We start from the raw sequence: 20,877 nt of genomic DNA, 5'->3' as shown, positions 1-20,877 counted from the left end.
ACCACATTGCTAAATATAAGTTAAAAAGTATTCGAATATATTTAAATAATCACGCATTCTCCAAACCCCGACATATATCCCTGTCCAACTTTTTTTTTAGTAAAAATATGCAATAAAAAACAAATTTAAGTCTCTGTTCTCCCTACCCTAATCAGCACTAGAGTGCCCCCTTGCGATCCCTCTGTTGTCCAACCTACAAGGTCCTGCTCTTCATTGTAACTATGGCATGGTGAAACGGATGTTAACGTTTGTTGGTGACTTCCTCTTTTCCTTCCTCGATTTCTTTTCAGTCTTCTCAAAGGAACAAATAAACTGGACTCAGATAAAGCCATAACCTTCTGGACCAAAGATCTACTTTAGTCTGCTCTGTTCCCTGTGCTGAGAATCAGAAAATTCTGAGTTGAAGGGTCCGAAGAGCCCGGGGCAGAAAAGTCAGGGACGATTTCAGCTTTGACCCCTAGAGTCTTGGCGGGCTGGCATCTGAGATGGTAACGTGCATGGCAGGTTATGTAAGAACCGGCTGGAGAAGCCGCGGCGGGAGCCCCGGAGAGGACGCGGTGTTCCGGCTGCAGTCCCCACCCTCCTGGCCCAGCAGGGCAGGAGGCACCCAACTAGGAGACGAGTAGGGGAGGATGGAAGAGTGGGGAGTCACGAGGGCGAGCCGCCGACAGGGGAGCGGATGCCCGGCGTCACACGTCCGTTGTCACACACGTTGCGGACACGAGTTGCTGAGGGCTCCCACGTGCTGCGCCCGTGCGCGGAGGCGCTCAGAGGGGCCCACGTCCCGAGGCACCGCCTCCGTGGCACGGTCTCGCTCGGCATACTCCAGCCGCGCAGTCTCCCGCGCAGCGCCGTCCTATTTAAGGCTACGAGCTCCACCCTTTTCCGCCCCTTCCTTCATTTTCACTTTTTTCCATCCTCCTTTTTATCACCGGAGGAGCCGCATGTACGGGCGGAGCATCGACTGCTTCCCTTCCAGCCAATCACCACTAGGCTATCTCCCTATTGGCCGAGCCCCCGCACGCTGTAGCAAATGGACTGTGAGTGTCTGTATCTAGAGTCACGTGTTGCCGGCAAGCTATCCAATGAGAGCACAAGGTCTGTGTACGCAGGGGGAGGCACGTGCAGAGCCGCACGTGTCTGGGAGGGGGAAGGGGCGGTACCCACAGAGTGAGGCGGAGGTGGGTCGGCTAGACTTGGCACAGTCGTTGAAGGAGCTGGATACTGACCGAGGCTGAGCCGGCAGACCCAGGTGAGCAGACGAGAGCCGAGCGCTCCGGAAGACTGACCCCGACGGAGGGAGTAGGCTTGTGAGACCGCAGGATCTGGGTGTTGGGAGGAATTGCATCACTTGGAAGGCGCGACCATAGACTGACCGGCGCGGGGCACCTGACGGTAAGAGATGCGAAAGCTGTGGAGATGTGTTCGTGGGGGCGGCACCCATAAGGACCTTAAGTGGATTCTGGTGCGCAGATCAGCCACTAGCGGGTGGCTTTTTAGGTCGATAAGCTCACTATGAGGTCTGGCAGGGAACAGCCCAGAACAGCAGAAGGAGGGGAAGGTGTAAAGTCGGGTGTTCACTCTGAACCCACGGGAAGAAAGGTTGTGTGGGGTCAAGAGCTCTGCGTGGGCCGGCGGTCTGGATTTTGAATGGGGGTGGAAAAGCAAGTTTGTTTGTTTGTTTGTTTTTCTTGTTTCTGTTGAGAACGAGAAAAAAAAATTGTTACCCTGTTCATAACACCCCAGTCTCCTAGTCCCTTTCCTGATTCTTTGACTCTGATTTCAAACTCACTCGCTTTGCTTTTCAGTTGCAGGTTCTGATCTTTGGTACTACGGGAGCTGCTCTTCAGCCCCTGCTCCTGGACTTATGGATTCTCCATCTAGCGTTTCTTCTTATTCCTCCTCCTCTCTCTCCTCGTCATTTTCTACATCCCCTGTGAACAGTGACTTTAGCTTCCCCTCTGATACTGAGAGGGAGGGCAAAAGCTCCCATGGGCTCAGGCCAGACGCTGTTGGGCAAAGGGGATGTTCCCAGCCCAGTCCAGGTCCTATCCGATGCAGACATCGACCCAGGGTTTCTAGTAACCAACATACAGCATCTCACCTGGAACAGCGAGGATCTAGGGTCAGAGGATCCAGACACTGTGAACTGGAGACCAGTCTACACACCCAGGAATGTACCACAGAAGGAGACCTGCTTTTTGCTCAAAAGGTAAGAGGAAGCAGGAGACAGTAGTGCAGTGTCAGACACCTCATTGGTTGACCTTAAGAGGATGGTATTGGCTGTCAGATACATGCCAGAAGAAAAACCACTGCTGGTCCCTTAGTCTTTGTGCTGTTTTTCTACAGTGTAAAGAACTCCAAGGGTTCATACGGCCCCTTACAGACCTACTGAATGGACTAAAAATGGGCCGCTTCCATAGAGGTAATAACTTGCTTGATTACATTTCTCGAGGCGGGGTAGGGGACCTGGGCATCTGTAACTTAATTCCCTGTTTTCATCTGTAACTTAATTCTTTGGGTGAATCCATTTTTAACCTTTATCTATCTCTGTCTTTACATTTACTTCAGTCTCCACCTCTGCTTTCTCTCATGCTGGGGAGTGAACCTCGTGCCTTGTGTACCCTGTGCAAGCTCTTTGGCACTGAGCTTCATCCCACACCCTCTGATCACCCTCTCTCTTTCTCCTTAGGATTGAGTAGCTTCCAGCAGAGTGTGGCCATGGACCGGATCCAGCGTATAGTGGGTGTTTTGCGGAAGCCTCAGATGGGGTAAGTTTTTTCTTCTCAGTATCTTATTGAGAGAGACTTGTACTTCTAAAAGTCATACATAATGATTTTTATAATTATTTTTTTTTCACAGAGAACGTTATCTAGGAACCTTGCTTCAAGTGGAAGGGATGTTAAAGACTTGGTTTCCTCATGTATCTGTCCAGAAGTCATCCTTAGGAGGTAGCGGGCATCAGGTAAACAAGGTAAGAACCTAAACACCAAGGGAGAGATGGGAGAAAAATCAAGAAATGGACTATGCATGGAGAAATGTCTCTCTCTCTCTCTCTCTCTCTCTTTTTTTTTCAGGGAAGGGAATGCCTAACTTTAATATATTACTGTAATTTTTAGATTTAACCTAGATGTTGGTTCTATTTTGTTGGGATCCCACGAAATTTAACCCTACCCTCCTGTTGAGACTTATGTGCTTTCTGGCCAAATGACTCACAGAGGAAGGTTCCTCAGTTCTCTACAAATCTTTCCTCCTTGCATCCCTCCAAACCCTTCCCCTATCCATCTTTTGACTCCTGTGAGTCCTTGGCTAAGCCTTAAGTGTCTATAGTGGGATTCTTTGTTTTGTTTAAAGACAGGGTTTCTCTGTAGCTCCAGCTGTCCTGGAGCTCACAGAGATCCACCTGCCTCTTCCTCCTGAGTGCTTGAGTTAAAGGCGAGTGCCACCCACCATGTCCAACTAAGTCAGCTATAGTTTCGTTTTGTTTTTTCAACACAGGGTTTCTCTATTGATTTGGAGTCAACTATAGTTTTTAATGATGTGAAAAGAATTGACTGAAAAATAAGTAACAGGATCATGCCTCGTGAAGAACTAAACATGGAAAATGAGGATTTCAATACAGAAATTAGGACTTTAATTCACTTACACTTCTTGGGCTGGGGCTCAGGTGTATTAGAATGCTTTCCTGCCACATAGCAGGCCATGGGTTTGATTCTTTTAACACCACAAAAAAGTACTTTAAAGAAACTGAACAGGAATCATTGTGTAAATAGTGAGAACTGTAGGGCTGTTTTATCTTGTCCATTTTTAATAGCCTAATAGCACGTGTTACACAGAGTCCCCTCAACTGTTTGTTGAATAAGTGGAACCATTACTTGATTGCTAAATTTTTACTTAATCATCACCTGGCAAGAACACACCTGTTGCACAAAATAGTGTGTGTTTGCACTGCACAATGAGTTCTCAAGGATAGGAAAGGTCCAAGCTAAGTGGAGCTAATCTGTAAGCTTTCTTAAAGGTTGCTTGTCTTCTTTCCCTACTCTCTAGCACTTCCCAAGCCACCACAGTGACTCAGCTGCTTCCTCTCCTGCTGCACCTCTCACAGAGAAGATGGGCCAAACACAGCTAGGACATTTCATTTTGAAACCAAAGCAGCCTTGGCATCTCACAGAATGGCCGTCTATGAACCTCACCTGGATTCACAGCACTCCAATTTCTAACCCTCCCCTCGGCTCCCAAGGCTCCACCCCTGTGCACAGTTCCTCAGGCGCTGGGGACAGCATTGGTGTCATCCTTGTCCTCCAGAAAGGAGGGCAGCCCTTCCCCCACTCTGCCCCAGACACTCCAGTTCCACCAACTACACTGCCTCTTGTCATCCCTGGCAAGCTGAAGAAACTGTCTGGAGAGGGGCCTTGTTGCCACAGTTTGCCAGTAACCCTGCCATCAGACTGGAGCTGCACCGTCTGTCCCCCTGTCCTACCTACCACAGTCAGAGAGATGACGACAGCAGCACACTCAGAGCCACAGATGGCCAGCCATCCTGTCGTTGCCCCTGCTCCTTAGCCCCTGACCCAAGCTTTACACCTGTCCTCCAGTTTTCAGTTCGTGTAAATGTATGTTTATGTGTACATTTTTTTTTTCTTTTTTTACCTTTAATGTATTTGTGGTGAGGAAAAATAAATCATTTCTGATTAAAGACTTTTTTTTTTTAACCTAAACACTTTGTTGACTGTGGTAAATTGAAAACTTTCCGCCTTAAATACCATAAATCTTACCCACTGGGCTTCTAAAAAGAAGATAGGACAGAAGTGTTTGTGAATGCACGAGCTCCGCAAGGTAGAGTCTGAGTGGGATAACAGAACCTGTGCAGGGGCGCGGTAGCTGCTGCTTCCCTAGGGGACACCCTTAGGACACTTAAGGTTCAGAGTTCAGGTGGGTTTGTTGCTGGGGGTTTTTGTTTTTTGTTTTTTTTTTTTCGTTCACACTCAGAAACTAGTACGTTTCCCTTTGTCTCCCTGTGGAATCTTCCAGCTGGCCAGACAAGCAGGTTCTTCTGCTCTGGCTCAGCACTGCTTTGATGGGAGCTATCAATGCTTGGGGGTAAATGTCTATGTAACCTTCTGCTGCCTCCAGAAGAGCAAAAGTCAAAACAGCCACTGGGGTGCCAGTTCTGAAGAGGGCACAGTACCCTAGAATTGTTGTTAGGATAGGGGGACTCAGACTCTGGGCCACAATCCTTACATTGCTAACTGCTAAACGTGTATGCTAGGCAAAGGAAAGCTACTCAAGTGTTACCGAGTGAAGTCCATGAATGGATGGTTCTCTGCCCTTCTCTGTGTCTTTATTTCTTTCTAATTTGTCTCAGTTCCTACCAAAAGAAAAAACAAACAAACAAACAAAAACATGTCCTCTCATTCTCAGCCTTACCAGTGAGTGCATCAGTTAATTCTGTCATCTTAGTCATTGCTTCTTAGCTGCTCAGCACACTTCTCACTAGTCAGCTTTCCCATTGCTGGGGAATAAATCATCTTCCTTTATTTCAGAAAATATGACCTCCTTTCTAAGGCAAAACCTTATTTGTGTAGCTCATGCTGGCCTGGAAATCAAGGTGGTCCTGGTGCCCCAGGAATTACAGAGGTGAAACACCACTTTTAGCTCCATGTGTGATTTTGCTAGATTATGTATATATATTTTTCTTTTAGGAGACAGTGTCTCATTATGTAGCCCTGATTGGCCTAAAACTTGCTACCTAAACCAGGCCTGCCTCTGCCTCCTGAGTGCTGGGGTTAAAGCAGGCATGAACCACCATGCCTGGTTTATTTTATTTACTTACTTATTTTTATTTTAGTGCATTGGTGTTTTGCCTGCATGCATGTCTATATGAGGGTGTCAGATCCCCAGAACTCGATCCACAGACAATTTTGAGCTGCCATGTGGGTGCTGGAAGTTGAACGCAGGTCCTCTGGAACCTGCTGAGCCAGCGTTCAAGCCCCCTTTTTAGTTTTGTTTTTAAATGTGTATGATTATTTGCCTGTATGTATGTATGTGTACCACATGCATGTCTGGTACCTAAAGAGGTCAGAAGGCGGCACTGAATTCCCTGGAACTGGAATTATATAGAGGTTTGTGGGCCACCATATAGGTGCTGGGAACTGAACTCAGGTCCTCTACAAGAACAGCAAGTGCTCTTAACAGCTGAGCCATCTCTCTAGCCCCTTGTATTTCCTTTTATTTGTGAAAATTTTGTAATTTATATTTGCGCTGTGCCATGGGTTATTGGCTTACTGAAAATACTGCTTAAGCTTACATATCCTCTTTCTCTTCTTTGCTCTATAGTTCTTCCCCAGTCCCACTCTCACTCAGTACTAGGGACTGAACTCTGGGCCTCGTGCATACTAGGAAAATGCTCTAGTAGCCCACAATTCCTCAGAGTAGTTTTTCCAATACCTCATCACCACTGTAGTTAATTGCTGGCAGCCCAGTTCACACACTTCCATGTTATTGCACCTTCCAAAGTAACTCATGAGCCCACAAAATGAGCCTACAATGTTTTATAATATACCTTCCACCTAATCACATGAAACCCAGATACCTTCACAAAGGTTGGGCACTGTATCACTTGACACAACGCTGCCTTCTGGAACTTTCCTACCTTAGATCTTGTGACTACACACAGTCCCAACTCTCCTCTTACCCAACTGGCAGCACTTTCTAGGTTTCTTAATGGCCCTGTTTCCACCTACCCCAGAGTGTGGGTATTCTCCAGGGCGCTAGTTTTAGCTTTTCCTTACATATATCCAAACATGTTAACTTTGCATTTTTTATTGCCTTTATTATTTCCTCAATTTAGATAAATGCTAAATCTTCATTTCCTGTTCTAACATTTGCCCTAAGAAGGTACACTGAATGTATACATTTTTGCTGGGGAGTTTTATATACTTCTTATACAAAAATTACTGAAGGGGCCAGCAACATGCTCAAAGTATCTAAAGACTCTTGTAGGCAAGCCTTATTGAGTTTCATACCTGAGTTCCACACAGTGCAAGGAGGGAATCAACTCCCACAAGTTGTCCTCTGGCCTCTGCATATGCACACACCCATGTAGGCATATATGTACACACTAAACAAATATGTTTGTTATTATTTAATTATTGAGGGCTAGAGAAATGGCTCAGAAATTAAGAGCACTTGTGCAGAAGATCAATGTTTAGTGTCCAGCACCCACATGGTGGCTCAGAACCCTTTGTAATTCCAATTGCAAGGTACCTGATGTCCTGAATCTGATACCCTCTTCTGACCTCCTTGGGCACTAGACATGCCTACTGTAAACATACATGCAGGCAAAACACTCATAAACTTAAGGCCAAGGCAAGCAGATCTCTGAGTCTAAAGCCAGCCTGTTCTACATAGTGGATTCCAGGTTAGCCAGGGCTACACAAAGCAACCCTGTCTTGAAAAAAAACAAACAAAAGCAATTCATTAAAATTTTAGCATTTTATGGCCAGGGATGTCTTTAAAATAAAAGGCCTGGTGAGATAGCTCAGTGAGTAAAGGCCCCTGCCACCACCATGCCTGATGACCTGAGTTCAAACCATGAAACCCACCTGGTGTAAGGAGAGAAACAATTTTGACAAGTTGTTCTCTGACCTCTATTATGACACAAATACATGAGCACATGTTTGAGCCTGAGTACACAGAATTAATTACTCTCCTCTTTTGTTAGTGAACTATACAATGCCAACATTTTTCTTCATAACTAGGCTTAAACTTGGGGACACTGAGGTTGGGCAGAAGGCTCAGAGGTTAACAGCACTAATAGTTATTTTGGAGGACCCAGGTTAAATTCCTAGTGCCCATATGGTGGCTCATAGCATCTGTAAATCCAGATCCAGGGAACCTGATGCCCTTTTTTTGTCCTCCCTGGACATTAGGCATAAACGCAGACAAAACACCCATACACATTAAACAATTTTTTGTTTGTTTGTTTCTGTTTTCTGAGACAGGGTTTCTCTGTGGCTTTGGAGAGCCTGTCCTGGAACTTGATCTTCTAGGTCAGGACGGTCTTGAACTCACAGACATGCACCTGCCTCTTCCTCCCAAGTGCTGGGATTAAAGGTGCATGCCACCATCACCTGGCTACATTAAAAAATTTTTTGATCCAGTAAAAAAGAAAAAATTAGCAAAGGGGTGGAAAAGTTGGCTCAGCAGTTAAGAACACTTTTTGCTGTTATAGAATACCCAGGTATGGGGCTAGAGAGATGGCTCCGCGGTTAAGAACACTAGCTGGTCTTCCAGAGGTCCTAAGTTTAATTCCTAGCAACCACATGATGGCCCACAACCGTCCATCTCTCCAGCCCCCATCCCCATTTCTTCTACCCAGCTCCACCATTGGAGCCATACACAATCAACAAATAAACATGATAGCATTCCAATAGTTTTATTAATATAAAAAAGTGCAGACTCCTAGTTTGAATAACTGGGTCTCAGAATATGAATAGAAACTAGAACACTTTCCACTGTATTATGTGCCTGTTCATATGATTAATTTTGCACTTATCATATGCTACCCAGTCAAAATTTGTGTCCAGATACTGTTTTCCAGTAGCACAAGAGACACCGGAATGGTATCAACAGTGCCTGGCAGAGGCTATATATTCAACTAAAAGTTTGTTGACAAACATAATAGTGTCCCAGTGTAGCTTCACTTTGGTACTTTGGATATGACTTATTATGAGGCAGCCTTAAGTTTTGCCTGAGTACCTACTAACTAATAATGTTCTGGATAGATGGCCCAGTGGTTAAGAACATTCAGTTCCCAGTATCCACCTGTTAATTCCAGTTCCAGGGATCCAACACCTCTCCTATCTTTCATGGGCTCCTACATGCACATGGTGCATATACATACACTCAGGCACACATACATACACATAAATAAAAACAAATTTTCAAAAGAAATAACAGATGAAGATGCATCTGTGTGTTTTGTGGAGAGGTTTTCTGCTTTCATTACTTCTGAACCCATGTAAACAATCATACATGGGATATATGGGGACAGCATATACATAAGATTGTCAAGACAGTGTGGAAGAAATAAAAAAGAGAAGTTTCTACCAGATCTTACAAGGCAACAAATGACAACGTTGGCATTAAACAAAATACAGACGTTCCCCATTTCTTTAGTTATTCCATTTTATTTAGTGAAATGGCTTAAATGAATGACGAAATGGGAAACTCACACTATATAATTTCTTTTTCTTAACTTTTAGGCTGATGAAGGGTGTGAATCTATTTTTCACCCGGAGAAAAGATCTGTCCTTTCTGGTTTTTCGAGACAGGATTTCTCAGTGTAGCTTTGTAGACCAGGCTGGCCTTGAACTCACAGAGATCCGCCTGCCTCTGACTCCCGAGTGATGGGATTAAAGGTGTGCGCCACCACGGCCGGGATCTGTCTTTAAAATAGAGAACGTTCTCAGACCGCTTCCCATTTCCCACCCAGAAAACGAAATCGCTCAGATCTAGTAAAGAGCTACAGATCCGGCTGACCTTCTCGCAGACCCAAGGACCACGACTCCATAGGAAGGCGAGGACGCCGTCAATGACTTTGTCAGGCATAGATCAGCGCCTGCGCTCAGAAGCGAAGGACAGACTGCGCAGCTTCCGCAGCAGTCTGTGCCCTTCAGCGCGGCTTCGTCCCGCCTCGGGGATTCCGTAGCTTCCGCTTCCGCTTCCGGTCCGAAGCGTCCCGGAGTTCTGAGAGCGGAGACAGTAGGTGTAAGTGAATGGCAAGGTGACTGGGCAAAGCGCGTGTGGCGGGAGGACAGGATTTCGCGTGGCCTCCTGGTCCCTAGAGACGGAATTTTTCAAATTACATTTTTTCAGTGTTGAGAGTGTTTTGTAGTTCTGGCACTTGCAATGTAGACCAGTCTGGCCTCGAATTCACAGAGGGCTGGGATTAAAGGCATGTGCCACCGCTTGCCTTTTAAAATTAATTACATTATTGTACGTGTATGAGTATTTTTCTTGCATGTATGTGTGTGCACCACAGAAGCCAGAAAAGAACATTGGATCCTCTGGACTGGAGTTACAGATAGATGGTTGTGAGCCAGCAGGTGGGTGCTAGGAATCAAACCTGGGTCGTCTTAACTACCGAGCCATCTCTTCAGACCAACTTGCACTTTCTAAGATTTGAAGAACTCCTATCTGGTTCCATGAGTTCCTGAGCAAGCTCTATTTCCAGATTTAATAAAACTACCTATGGTAATGTGTGATTCTGGCTTCATTTTCTTACTTATTTTCCGGTTTCCATGCTCCTTGTCCAGTCTGTAAGTCCTGAAGAATGAAGATTTGAAAACAAGGCCATGGCTAAACACCTGAAGTTCATTGCCAGGACTGTGATGGTTCAGGAGGGGAACGTGGAAGGTGCATACAGGACTCTGACCAGGTAAAAAGAATCAGTTTTGCTTGTAGGGTTATCCCTCACTTAGCTTACCCCCACATAAACTGTTCTCAGACTGGTCCTAACCCAGTGTTTAGGCTTTGGACTCTTTTTAGCACCTCAATTTACTATTACTTGATGGCGTTTATCTAGCCAGCAGTCACCATCCCTTGATGGACCTGAATTCTCTCTGAGATTTTGGAAAGGGCCCGTAAGTCTGTGCCTGCTTGAGCTTGTCTATATGTCAGCACCTGGAAGGTGGGGGCAGAAAGAATTTGAGAACAGTGTAAGCTACATGACTAGACTCTTATCTCAGTTGACCTCTTCCCATTTCAAAAAAGAGAGAGCTAGAAGGGAAATGAACAACAAGAAAAGGCATAGTGCGCGAAAAATAGCTGAGACTGTTTCTGTGGAGTGAGGATACTGGAGAAAATCATTTCCTTTGTGATTTTGTTCATCTCACGGTAGCTTAGGCTGGTGTAGAATGGGTAGTATAGCTAAGTATAACCTTGACTCCTGATCCTCCTGCCCCTTCTTCCAAGTTCTGAGATTATTTGTCCACTACTACTTACCTGCCAACTCAAAAAACAATGAATTCTGATTTTATTCTTGGAGAAAAAAATCAAGATGAGACAGCATTACAAGTTCAAAGGAGGATTACAGAATAAAGAAAAGTATGTAGCTAGGGTCTGGAGAGATGGCTCCATGGTAAAGAGTGCTTGCTGCTCTTTTAGAGGACCCAAGTTTGGTTCTCAGTGCCCACAACTGATGTCAAGGATCTGATACTCTCTTCCACCCCCTGCAGATACCCATGCAGGTGACATAAACAAAAATACATACATACATTTAAAAAATGACATAATTGGAGAGGAGGGACTCCATAAAAAGGTATTTAAACACTAGACTATGGTATAAATCATCTGGTGTGTGGTACTGGTGCCACACTGTTCTAGTTCTTTTAGGTTTCCCTAGTCTGGCATACCTCGTTTACAGTTTTTATTTTAATTACTTGCGTGTATGTGGGTATGTGCACTTAAGTGCAGGTACTGTTGGAGGTCAGAAGCATTTGCACCCCGTTGGAGCTAGAGAGTTCAGGGAAGTTGTGAGCCACTGACATGAGTGCTGGAAGCCAGTGAGCCATCTCTCCGGCTCTGGCTTTGTTTTGTTGTAGTTTGAGTGCTGGGATGTGTGCCACCATGCTTGCCTTTGTAGCTGTTTTTCCTCCTGTTTCCTTGGGCTTTACTGTAATGTGAAGGTTGCTCTGAAGAGAGAGTTGTCTGATGTAGACAGCAGTGCCCTGCAACCCAGCCTCCTCCGTTTCACATATTGCTCATTTTCAGCAGCAGCATTTACTGCCTCTGTCCTTTTTGTGTGATAAAATGTATTCTTCATTTCTAATTTCAAGATTATAAAGCAAAGATAAATAAAGTATAGCTGGGCGGTGGGGTCGCAGGTCTTTAGTCCCAGCACTCAGGAGGCAGAGGCAGAAGCAGGTGGACCTCTGAATTCGAGACTGGCCAGGTATACTGAGCGAGTTCCAGGACAGGCTCCAAAGCTATAGAGAAATCCTGTGTCCAAAAGAAAAAAAAAAGGAAAAGAAATAAAATATTTATCATCCCCTGCCTGAAGGAGGTGATTATCTTTTTGTTGAAGTCACGGTCTTATTTAATCATCACTAGGGGTTTGTTTGTTTAAGATTTATTTTTCTTTAATACACAAATACTCTATAGCATGTGCTCTTGCACACACACAAAATAAAGGTAATACATTAAAGCATTAAAGATTTAATAAAAATACAATCCTTCCTGGTTCTTGGTGCAACTAAGTAGTTCTTGAGGGAAAAAGAAATAAATAGCAGAAAATAGAGGCTGGAGAGAAGGCTAAGTGGTTAAGAGTACATGCTCTGCTAGAGGTCCCAGGTTCAATTCTCAGCACCCACATACCGGCTTACAACATTCTGTAACTCTAGTTCCAGAGGATCTGACATCAGTTTTTGGCCTCTGTAAGTAATAGGCACATACCACTTACACAGGCATAAATTAAGGCAAACATTTACATACATAAAATAATAATCTTAAAAGTAGGTGCTGTGATGGCTGGAGAGATGTCTCAGTGGTTAAGAGTACTGGCTGTTCTTCCAGAGATCCTGAGTTCAATTCCCAGCGACCACATGGCTCACAACCATCTATAATGAGATCTGGTATCCTCTTCTGGCCTGTAGGCAGAACACTGTATACATAATAATAATAAAAAAAAAAAATCTTTAAAAACTTTTTCTTTTAAAGTAGCTGCTGTGTGGATACTGTCTACCACCTGGCCTGGTGTTATTGCAGATCTTATTCTAAGGAATCTTGATTTTTTTTTTTTTTTTTTTTTTTCCTTTTTTTAGGGGGAATAGAGTCTTATGTAGCCCAGGTTGGCCTCAAATTTACCATATAACCAAGAATAGCCTTAGCTCCTGATCCTCTTGCCCTTATCTCCTAAATCTGGGGTTGTAGACCTGTGTTCTCTCCTCCATGCACACCTCTGCGGCTCTGGGGGTGGAACCCAGGACTCCATATATGCCAAGGAAGCATACTACCAGCTTTGAGCTGCATCCCCAGCCTAAAAATCCGTTTGCTTGAGAAAATAAATAAGTAAATAGACAAATAAATGCAAAGCAGTTGGGAGTGGTGACTTATGCTTGCAGTCCCAGCCCTGGAGATGCTGAGGCACGAGGATCTCAAGCTTGAGCTGCACAAACCGTAAAATAAAAAGACATAAAGTACTTTTTTCTTCAGTTATTAAAACACCAAGGAAATTACAAGTTTGAGGGGGTGGTTTATATTGGCAAGAAAGAAAAAAAATATATGATCTGGGGATATAGCTCACTTGGTAGAAAGGCACTTGGTCAGCAATACCATTGAAAATGCCTTGTGGTCAGTGCTTGTAACCCTGGCATTCAGAGTTGGAAGCAGGAGTATCAAGTTAGCCTTGGTTGTAGGGCAAGCTTGAGGCAAAGCTAGGCTACATGAGACTACCAGGAAGGGAGCAAGGAAGGAAGGAGAGAGGTTCCATAGAACAAGGAAGACTTCCGTTAGAGAGGTGTTTAGAAGAGTAAGTGAAGGAAGTGTGGCCCCTGGACTTAGACCCTGAGGTTTAACCTCTTCAGGCTTCCTTATGACCTTGAAACTGTGGCTTTATGGAGACTGTATTGGCAGTTTAAAGTCACTCTTCAGAAAGCTGCATTTTAAAAGTAGACTGGTACCAGACAAAGGTCTCCCAGCACTTTAATCCCAGCACTTGGGAGGCAGAGGTAGGCAGATCTCTGGGAGTTTAAGGCCAGACTGGTCTATACAGCAAGTTCCAGGACAGTCAGGGCTACACAGAGAAGAAACACGGTCTCGAGAAACCAAACCAAAACAAAAAATAGTAGACTGGTTAGGGTGGCACGTTTATAATCCCAATCAGCACAAGAAAGCTTGGACAGGAAAGTTAAGAAATTGAAGGTTAATCTTGGGTACATATTAAGAGGCCAGCCTGAGACACTTAAGATCCTGTTACAGAAAATGTCTTATAAATTATATTTTAGCTTAAGGGTGGGGGCAGTGAGCTCCTAGGGTACTTTTCTAGGCGAGAGTGTGCGAGCTCACACTTGGAGGCCTGGGGTGCCTGTCCTCCTTGCCATCTAAGTGCTGTCTTTCCTGACTTAGCGATTCTCTTTTCCTTGGCTGCTCTTTAATGTTTCTCCTTTTGGTCACCTTTTCTATATACCTGTCTCACTCTTGCCTTCTCTTATCTTTCTCAGCTTTCTGATGGTTGTAGTTTAAAAATAAATCGCTTGTTTTGTAATCTGATTACAGCAAAAGTGAGAGGACAAAGAGGCTGTTAAACCTTTACTATGTTGGGAGCACAGGGGGGGGAGCCTTACAAAGGAAGAAGCCTATGTGTCTGTCCAGAGGGACTGCCACGAAATGCCTGTTATATAACCAGGGGCTCATTGGAGCCCTCAGATGAGGCTATGGAGAGGAGGGTTGCTAGGAAGCCTTGTGTGATTGGCTGGCCCCCAAACTAGGAAAGACGAGCACCCTGGAAGCATGCCCGGTTGACCCCTTTTCCTCCTGATGGCCAGCTTCTGGTCTCCTTCTGTATACACACTGGTTGACGTAGGCTGGCTACACTGACATGTGGATCTGCCACCCCCAGCTTCCCCTTGTAAGCAGTGCAGTCCTTTTTACATAATAGTTGAATTTTACTAAAACTGGCAGCTGGTTTCCCCTTCATGTAAGGTTGCCAGGCACCAGAACTCCAAGCTGATCTGTTTACACTAAGCTGTTCATGTGCTACTCCTAGAAATACCTTTGCAAACAGAAGCAGTACTAGTAACACCTTCCCCAAAGTGCTCCATTGAGCTATATATCCTCCACTTTAGTAAGTTGCTAACCCAACCCCCCATCCCCCCACCCCCACCCCCTCAACTAGAGCCAGGGGCCTTGCATATAAGATAGTCAAGCACTCTACCACTAAACTACACCCACAGCCCTTTTGCTATTAATTACTTCTTGAGTTCTTTTGGATTTGTTTATTTGATTGGTTTTGGGAGGGGTGGGGGGGACAGGGTTTCATGTATCCTAGGCTGGCCATGTATGATTTTGAACTACCACCTCTACTTTCCAAATGCTGGCAAATGACAGTGTACAACTGGGTTATGTGGTCCCCGAGATCAAACCCAGGGCTCCTTTCATGCTCGGCAAGCATTCTACCAGCTGAGTTACATCCCAGGCTCCATACTTTTTTTTCTTTTGTTTTGTTTTCGAGCCAGTGTTTCTGTGCAGAACAGTCCTGGCTGTCCTGGAACTTGCACTGTAGACCAGGCTGGCTTTGAACTCATAGAGATCCGACTGCCTCTGCCTTAAAAGTGCTAGGATTAAAGGATGTGGGCCACCATGCTTATCAATACTCTGGGTTTCACCTTCAACACTAAGGGAAAAAAAGAAATGCCTGGATATTGAGATGATATCTTTATTCAGTGCATCTCATCTTTTTGGCCTCTATTTTCTCCTTCCCCTGGTTGAGGACCCTCACCCTGCTCCCCTACCCCCAGTTGTCTAAGTAAATCTGTCCAGTCTGGCCCAATTGGGTGCCCTCCAGGCCAATGAGAGAGCCTGTCTCAAAAGCACATATAAGACACATACACCCTCCACAAACGTAAGGTGGATGGACCTGAGGAATAATTCCTGGAGTTGATCCCTAGCTTCTGCAAGCACCTACACACACACACACATATGTCCACACACAGCTACATGACTGGAGTTCCTTATATATTGGAACATGGTGAAACTTTTTTTTTTCAAAATGGCTGAGTTTTTCTTTTTAAGATTTATTTATTATGTATACAATGCTCTGCCTGCATGTATGCCTGTATGCCAGAAGAGAGCACCAGATTTCATTACAGGTGGTTGTGAGCCTCCATGCGGTTGCTGGGAATTGAACTCAAGGGATCTTTGGAAGAACAGGCAGTGTTCTTAACTGCTGAGCCATTTCTCCAGCCCCAGTGAGGCTATCGTAATGCTTCCATTAGTATCACTGATATAATGAGGGCCTATACTTAGGTAGACCCCCAATATTACTCAGAGTTCCATTGTGTCCAAAAAAAAAAAATTTCTCTCTAAGCCTGGGTTTATACTTGTGGGCCAAGTGTTCTACTACTGAGCTATACCCCTTTTATTTATTTACTTGTTTTTATTTTAAAGCAGGATCTAAGTTGCCAGGCTGATCTGAAACTAGAGATCCTCTTACATTGGTCTCTCAAGTCCTGGACTGACAGACATGCACCACTGTATCAGTTCTTAAATATAAAGATTAATAGGAATCACTTCAGTTTTGCTTATTTTTTTTTTCTTTTAATTACAAATGGTTTACCCCATTTCTGGTTTGGTTTGGTTTGGGTTTGGGTCTCTCTTTGTAGCCCAGGTTGGCCTCCAACTCACAAAGATCTGCCTACTTTTGCTTCCATACACCCAGCTTCATGTACAGTTTCCAGAATGCTCCCGTGGATAAAAAGCACTGCACAGGGAGGGGGCCACTGTGCCCAGGGGAAGCTGTCCCACATCTCAGGTGTGTTGTGGTAGTCCAAAGCATGACTCTGACTATAAGCTCCCCAAGAGCAAGAGCTGTGGTTGCTTTTTAAAGTTTCCTCACAGGTTCTTACTGGGAAGAGGGCAGTACTGTACCGTTACCTCTTCACTTCAAGCACTAGTTATTTTAGTCCCTTGACTTCTGATAGGCTGTGAACTGTAAAGAACAATGATGAGCCACAGCACCTGTCTTCCCTGCTTGTCTTTACACAGAATCCTCACTACTGATGGGCTTACTGAAGTCATAAAGCGAAGGCGCTACTACGAGAAGCCCTGCCGCCGCCGCCAGCGGGAGAGCTATGAGACATGTCGGAGGATCTACAACATGGAAATGGCTCGAAAGATTAACTTCTTGATGCGAAAGAACCGGGCAGATCCATGGCAGGGCTGCTAAGACCTGTGGATAGAAGGCCCACAATTCTATGTCTAACTCTTCTTTATGCAACCCCATTTTCTGTTACCTTTCTCTTCAGTAAACTCAATCACACATAAGCAAGAAGACTTGAACATACAGAAGCTATCTCAGTCCACAATGAACCCTTTTATTAAAAAAAATTAATCAAAAAATGGAATAGGAGCAGTAATATTGGTTGCCAGTCTAGGAGAGGAACCAATCGGGAGTTATATGTAATAGGTACACTTTCTGTTTATAAAGATTTGTAAAAGTTCTAGAAACCATGGTGATTAAAAAAAAAGTGTATATTAGGGTTGCAGAGGTGACTCAGCAGTTAAGAGAGCTTGGTCCTTTAAAGAGGACCTTGGTTTAGTTCCACACCTACCGGCTGGCTCACAAGGTCTTTAACTCCAGTTCCAGGGGACCTCTCCACACCTTCTGGCCTCTGCATGTATGTAGAATACATATTTGCAAAACTGTTTTTGTCTTTCAAGATAGGGTTACTCTGTTTGCAGAACACTTTTTACACAGAAAATATAAATGTTTAGTGAATGTGGAGCTGGAGAGATGCCTCAGCTTTTTAAGCAACTGGCTTTTAGAAACTCTGAATTCAATGTCTGGCACCCATTTGGTGGCTCACAACTGTAACTCCAGTTCCAAGGGGATTCTTTTTCTGACCCCCACAGGTACCAGAAACACATGTGGTACACAGATATATATGTATTCATAAATTTAAGTAAGTAAATGTACTTAGTATTTGGTTAAATTGCTGTGATTTTTTTGTTTGGGTTTGTTGTTTTTAGTTTTTTTGTGGGAGGGGTTGTTTTGTTGGTTTTTGTTGTTTTTGTTTTTTGATACAGAATCTCACTGTAGACCAGGCTGGCCCCACACATGCAGATCCATCTGCCTCTGCCTTCTGAGTGTTGAAGCATTACAGAGTGCTGAAATTAACGATGTGCTCTACAGTGCTGTGCTTTTAAAAATTTAGAGTCTAGGGGAGGCAAGGAAAAGCTCCAACTGTAAAAAAATAGACTGCGTTTCCTACTCAATTTTTATGACCCCCAAAGCAAGTTTCACTGGAAATGCAGATGAGACTCTTTACTAAGTTACCCTCTTCCCTCTTAGTAGAAGTATGTATGTATTCTTAATAAATCCTAGAATACAGAACAACTAAACTAGTGCTGAAATCCTTGTCCTAAAGAATCCCAAGAACAAACCTAAGGAGACTAACTCCTGTTTCTGTCCTTGAGTTTCCTGAAGGGGCTCAGGGAGAGAGTTCAGGGGGAAAGGCGCTAGGTGGCTGATAAAGCAGTGAATGATCTGGGCTGTGGTGGTACCCGCCTTTGATCCAGCTCTGGGTAGGCAGAGGCGGTGGGATCTGTGAGTTAGGCCAGCCTGATTTACAAAGAGAGTTCCAGGACAGCCAGGATTGTTACACAAAGAAACCCTGTCTCAAAAAAAAAAAAAAAAAAAAAAAAAAAAAAAAACAAAAAAACAAAAAAAAAAAAACACACACACACACACACACAAAGCAGTAAATAAACAGTGAGAAAAAAAAAAGTGGAGGTGTTGGGAATGGAATGAGAAGTACAGTGTCAGAATCAAACCTGTGCAATCCAGGAATTGATACCTGCACCCGTAGAAGAGGCAGGAAGGCTAGCCAGTATTCTCCCAGGATACGACCTTCTGTGCATGGAGTTAAGGGATAGAATTTAAGGTTAGTGTGTAAACATTGCCCCCTTGTGGTGTAACACATTGGGTTTCTAGAACGCCTTCACTTTTTTTGAGTTAGGGTTTTAGGTAGCCCAAGCTGGCCTCAAATGTACAATCTACCTACCTGCCTTATCCTCTCCCGTTGAGGCTACAGGCTTCTCTAATGGCTGGAGCTGCTGAGCCCTTACTTGAGCTTATTCACCATGCCTCCCTTGAAGAAGCATTCAAGTCCTTAGCCACCTCTGAAATTATTTTTTGGCCTCCAAGTTGGAGTTTGTTTCTTTCTTGTGACCAAGTCTGTCATCAGGTACCTGACATGCAGATGTTGCCACCCACTCTGGGTTATCTTTTTATTCTGTTGATTGTTTCCTTTGATGTTTGCTTGTTGTGAAATGGCCTTGGCTGGCTTGGAACTGCCTCCTGTCCCAGCCTCCCAAACCAGGGATTACTGGCATCTGCTACCATGCCCAGCTCAGTGCACAGAAGTTTTCCATAGCTGTGAAGTACAGTTTGCTTTGTTGCCTTTGTTTTTGGTGTCTCATCCACAAATTCATTGCCAAATCCAGTGTTGTGAAGACTAACCCTTTTCTAACAGTTTTATAAATTTTTGCTCTTAATTTTTTTATACTTTTAAAAATTTAAGCCTTTGAACCATTCATATTAATGAGAATTTAACTATATTACTGGGGTCTTGGGTTTCAGTATTCCCTGCAGCCCAGACTAACCTCAAACTCTATATGTAGTTAACTGGTCTTGAACACTTAATCTTCCTGCATCCAACCAGACAAAAACTTAAAAAAAATTGAGATGGAGAGGGAGGATCGCTGGAGAAGTAGCTCAGAGGTTAAGAGCACTGGCTGTTCTAAAGGTCCTGAGTTCTGAGTTCAATTCCCAGCAACTACATGGTGGCTCACAATCATCTGTAATGAGATCTGGTGCCCTCTTTCTGCCTGCAGGCATATATGCAGGCAGAACATTGTATGCACCATTAATAATTCTTTAAAAAAAATTGAAACAGGGCCTCGATGTACAGCCTTGACTGTCCTGGAACTAACTATGTACAAAATATTGGCCTGGAACTTGGAGATCTGCCTACCTCTGTCTGGTAAGTGCTAAGATTGAAGGCATGCACCATCATTCCCAGCCAAAAACTAACTTTTTGGTTTTTTGAGACAGGGCTTCTCTGTAGTTTTGGAATCTACCCTGGAACTCAGTAAACCAAATGACCTCGAACTCACAGAGATCCCCCTGCCTCTGACTTCTGAGTGCTGGGATTAAAGGCGTGCACCACCTCAAGGCCAAACACTAACTTTTAAAAATTACATTTATTTATTTGCTCTGTATGTGCACATAGCACAGTGTACATTGGGAAGTCAGAGAACAACTTTTGAGAACTGGCTCTCTTCCACCTTGTGGGTCCTGAGGATCAAATGCAGGTTACCAGAATTGGTGGCAAGCACATTTACCCATGGAGCCATCTTACCAGCCCCAACAGAAATTAAAATTACAAAATATTGTCTTGGTAGTAGACTCATCAGAAAATACAGTTATTTTCTAGTAAGATGGGAATTAGAATTTCCCAGTAGTATCAGGTTTTTTTGTTTGTTAGTTTTGTGGGGGGGATCAATGCCCACCTACATAGACGTTTATTAGGGTCTGGAGTGATGGGTTCGGCAATCAAGAGCACTGGCTGTTCTTCCAGAGGATGCGGGTTCAATTCCCAGCACCCACATGGCAGCTCACAGCTGTTTGTAACTCCAGACCCTCATGCAAGCAAAATACCATTGAATAATTAAAAAAAAAATGTAAAGAAAAGTTTATTGACTGACTTTAAGAAGGAGATTCTTGCTGCATTATTCAGGGTGGCCTAAACTCCCCGGTACGGGTAATATTCCTACCCCACTCTGAATTTGAGGCCAGCTTGGTCTACATAGCAAGTTCCAGGACAGCCAGAGCTACAGAGAAATCCTGTCTTGAAAAAGAAAAAATTCCTACATCAGCTTCCTTTATAGTTGATCTCAGCCCTTAGTCCAGGCATGGGGGACCTTGCCCAGCTAAAAGATAAGTTTAATCTTTTGAAAATTACAAAACCCCACTTTCAGCCAGATGTTGGTGGTACACGCCTTTAGTCCCAGCACTCGGGAAACAGAGGCAGGTGGATCTCTGTGAGTTCAGGGACAGCTTGGTCTACAGAGCTAGTTCCAGCAGAGGCTCCAAAG

At 44.2% G+C, this 20,877-nt stretch overlaps 2 protein-coding genes and 1 long non-coding RNA gene across 4 annotated transcripts; 2 read left to right on the top strand and 1 right to left on the bottom strand.

Annotated features, from left to right (window-relative positions):
- The first annotated feature begins 820 nt into the window (after window positions 1–820).
- On the top strand, window positions 821–4,581 carry Ciart (circadian associated repressor of transcription). Of its 2 annotated transcripts, none has more exons than XM_051198909.1 (6): window positions 821–1,252; window positions 1,809–2,212; window positions 2,350–2,425; window positions 2,693–2,771; window positions 2,863–2,974; window positions 4,048–4,581. In XM_051198909.1, the coding sequence occupies exons 2-6, from the start codon at window positions 1,868–1,870 to the stop codon at window positions 4,561–4,563; spliced, it is 1,128 nt and encodes a 375-aa protein (XP_051054866.1). In that variant the 5' UTR covers window positions 821–1,252; window positions 1,809–1,867; the 3' UTR covers window positions 4,564–4,581. The 2 variants fall into 2 exon arrangements, with proteins under 2 accessions (XP_051054866.1, XP_051054865.1); XM_051198908.1 differs by having other exon boundaries at window positions 1,246–1,395.
- Window positions 2,815–9,639, bottom strand: LOC127232713 (uncharacterized). Its single transcript, XR_007835424.1, has 2 exons — window positions 9,544–9,639; window positions 2,815–2,982 (listed from the first exon to the last, which is right to left on the bottom strand). It is a non-coding gene; the product is annotated as an uncharacterized LOC127232713 (long non-coding RNA).
- Window positions 9,640–10,191: 552 nt separating this feature from the next.
- Window positions 10,192–17,123, top strand: Mrps21 (mitochondrial ribosomal protein S21). Its single transcript, XM_051199087.1, has 2 exons — window positions 10,192–10,441; window positions 16,765–17,123. Exons 1-2 carry the CDS (start codon window positions 10,359–10,361, stop codon window positions 16,943–16,945), a joined length of 264 nt encoding a protein of 87 aa, XP_051055044.1. The 5' UTR covers window positions 10,192–10,358; the 3' UTR covers window positions 16,946–17,123.
- The last annotated feature ends 3,754 nt before the right edge of the window (window positions 17,124–20,877 follow it).

The sequence above is a fragment of the Phodopus roborovskii genome, unplaced genomic scaffold (assembly GCF_943737965.1).
Source record: "Phodopus roborovskii unplaced genomic scaffold, PHOROB, whole genome shotgun sequence".
In the NCBI taxonomy this organism is placed as follows: Eukaryota; Metazoa; Chordata; class Mammalia; order Rodentia; family Cricetidae; genus Phodopus; species Phodopus roborovskii.
This window is presented reverse-complemented; position numbering and strand designations above follow the sequence as displayed.

Bases quoted from the DNA above. Each gene is read 5' to 3' on its own strand.
- Ciart (XM_051198909.1), top strand. From the start codon at position 1,868: ATGGATTCTCCATCTAGCGTTTCTTCTTATTCCTCCTCCTCTCTCTCC. The intron at 2,426-2,692 runs GTAATAACTTGC...CTTTCTCCTTAG, and splicing joins AATGGGCCGCTTCCATAGAG to GATTGAGTAGCTTCCAGCAG. The intron at 2,975-4,047 runs GTAAGAACCTAA...CCTACTCTCTAG, and splicing joins GCGGGCATCAGGTAAACAAG to CACTTCCCAAGCCACCACAG.
- Mrps21 (XM_051199087.1), top strand. From the start codon at position 10,359: ATGGCTAAACACCTGAAGTTCATTGCCAGGACTGTGATGGTTCAGGAG. The intron at 10,442-16,764 runs GTAAAAAGAATC...GTCTTTACACAG, and splicing joins GCATACAGGACTCTGACCAG to AATCCTCACTACTGATGGGC.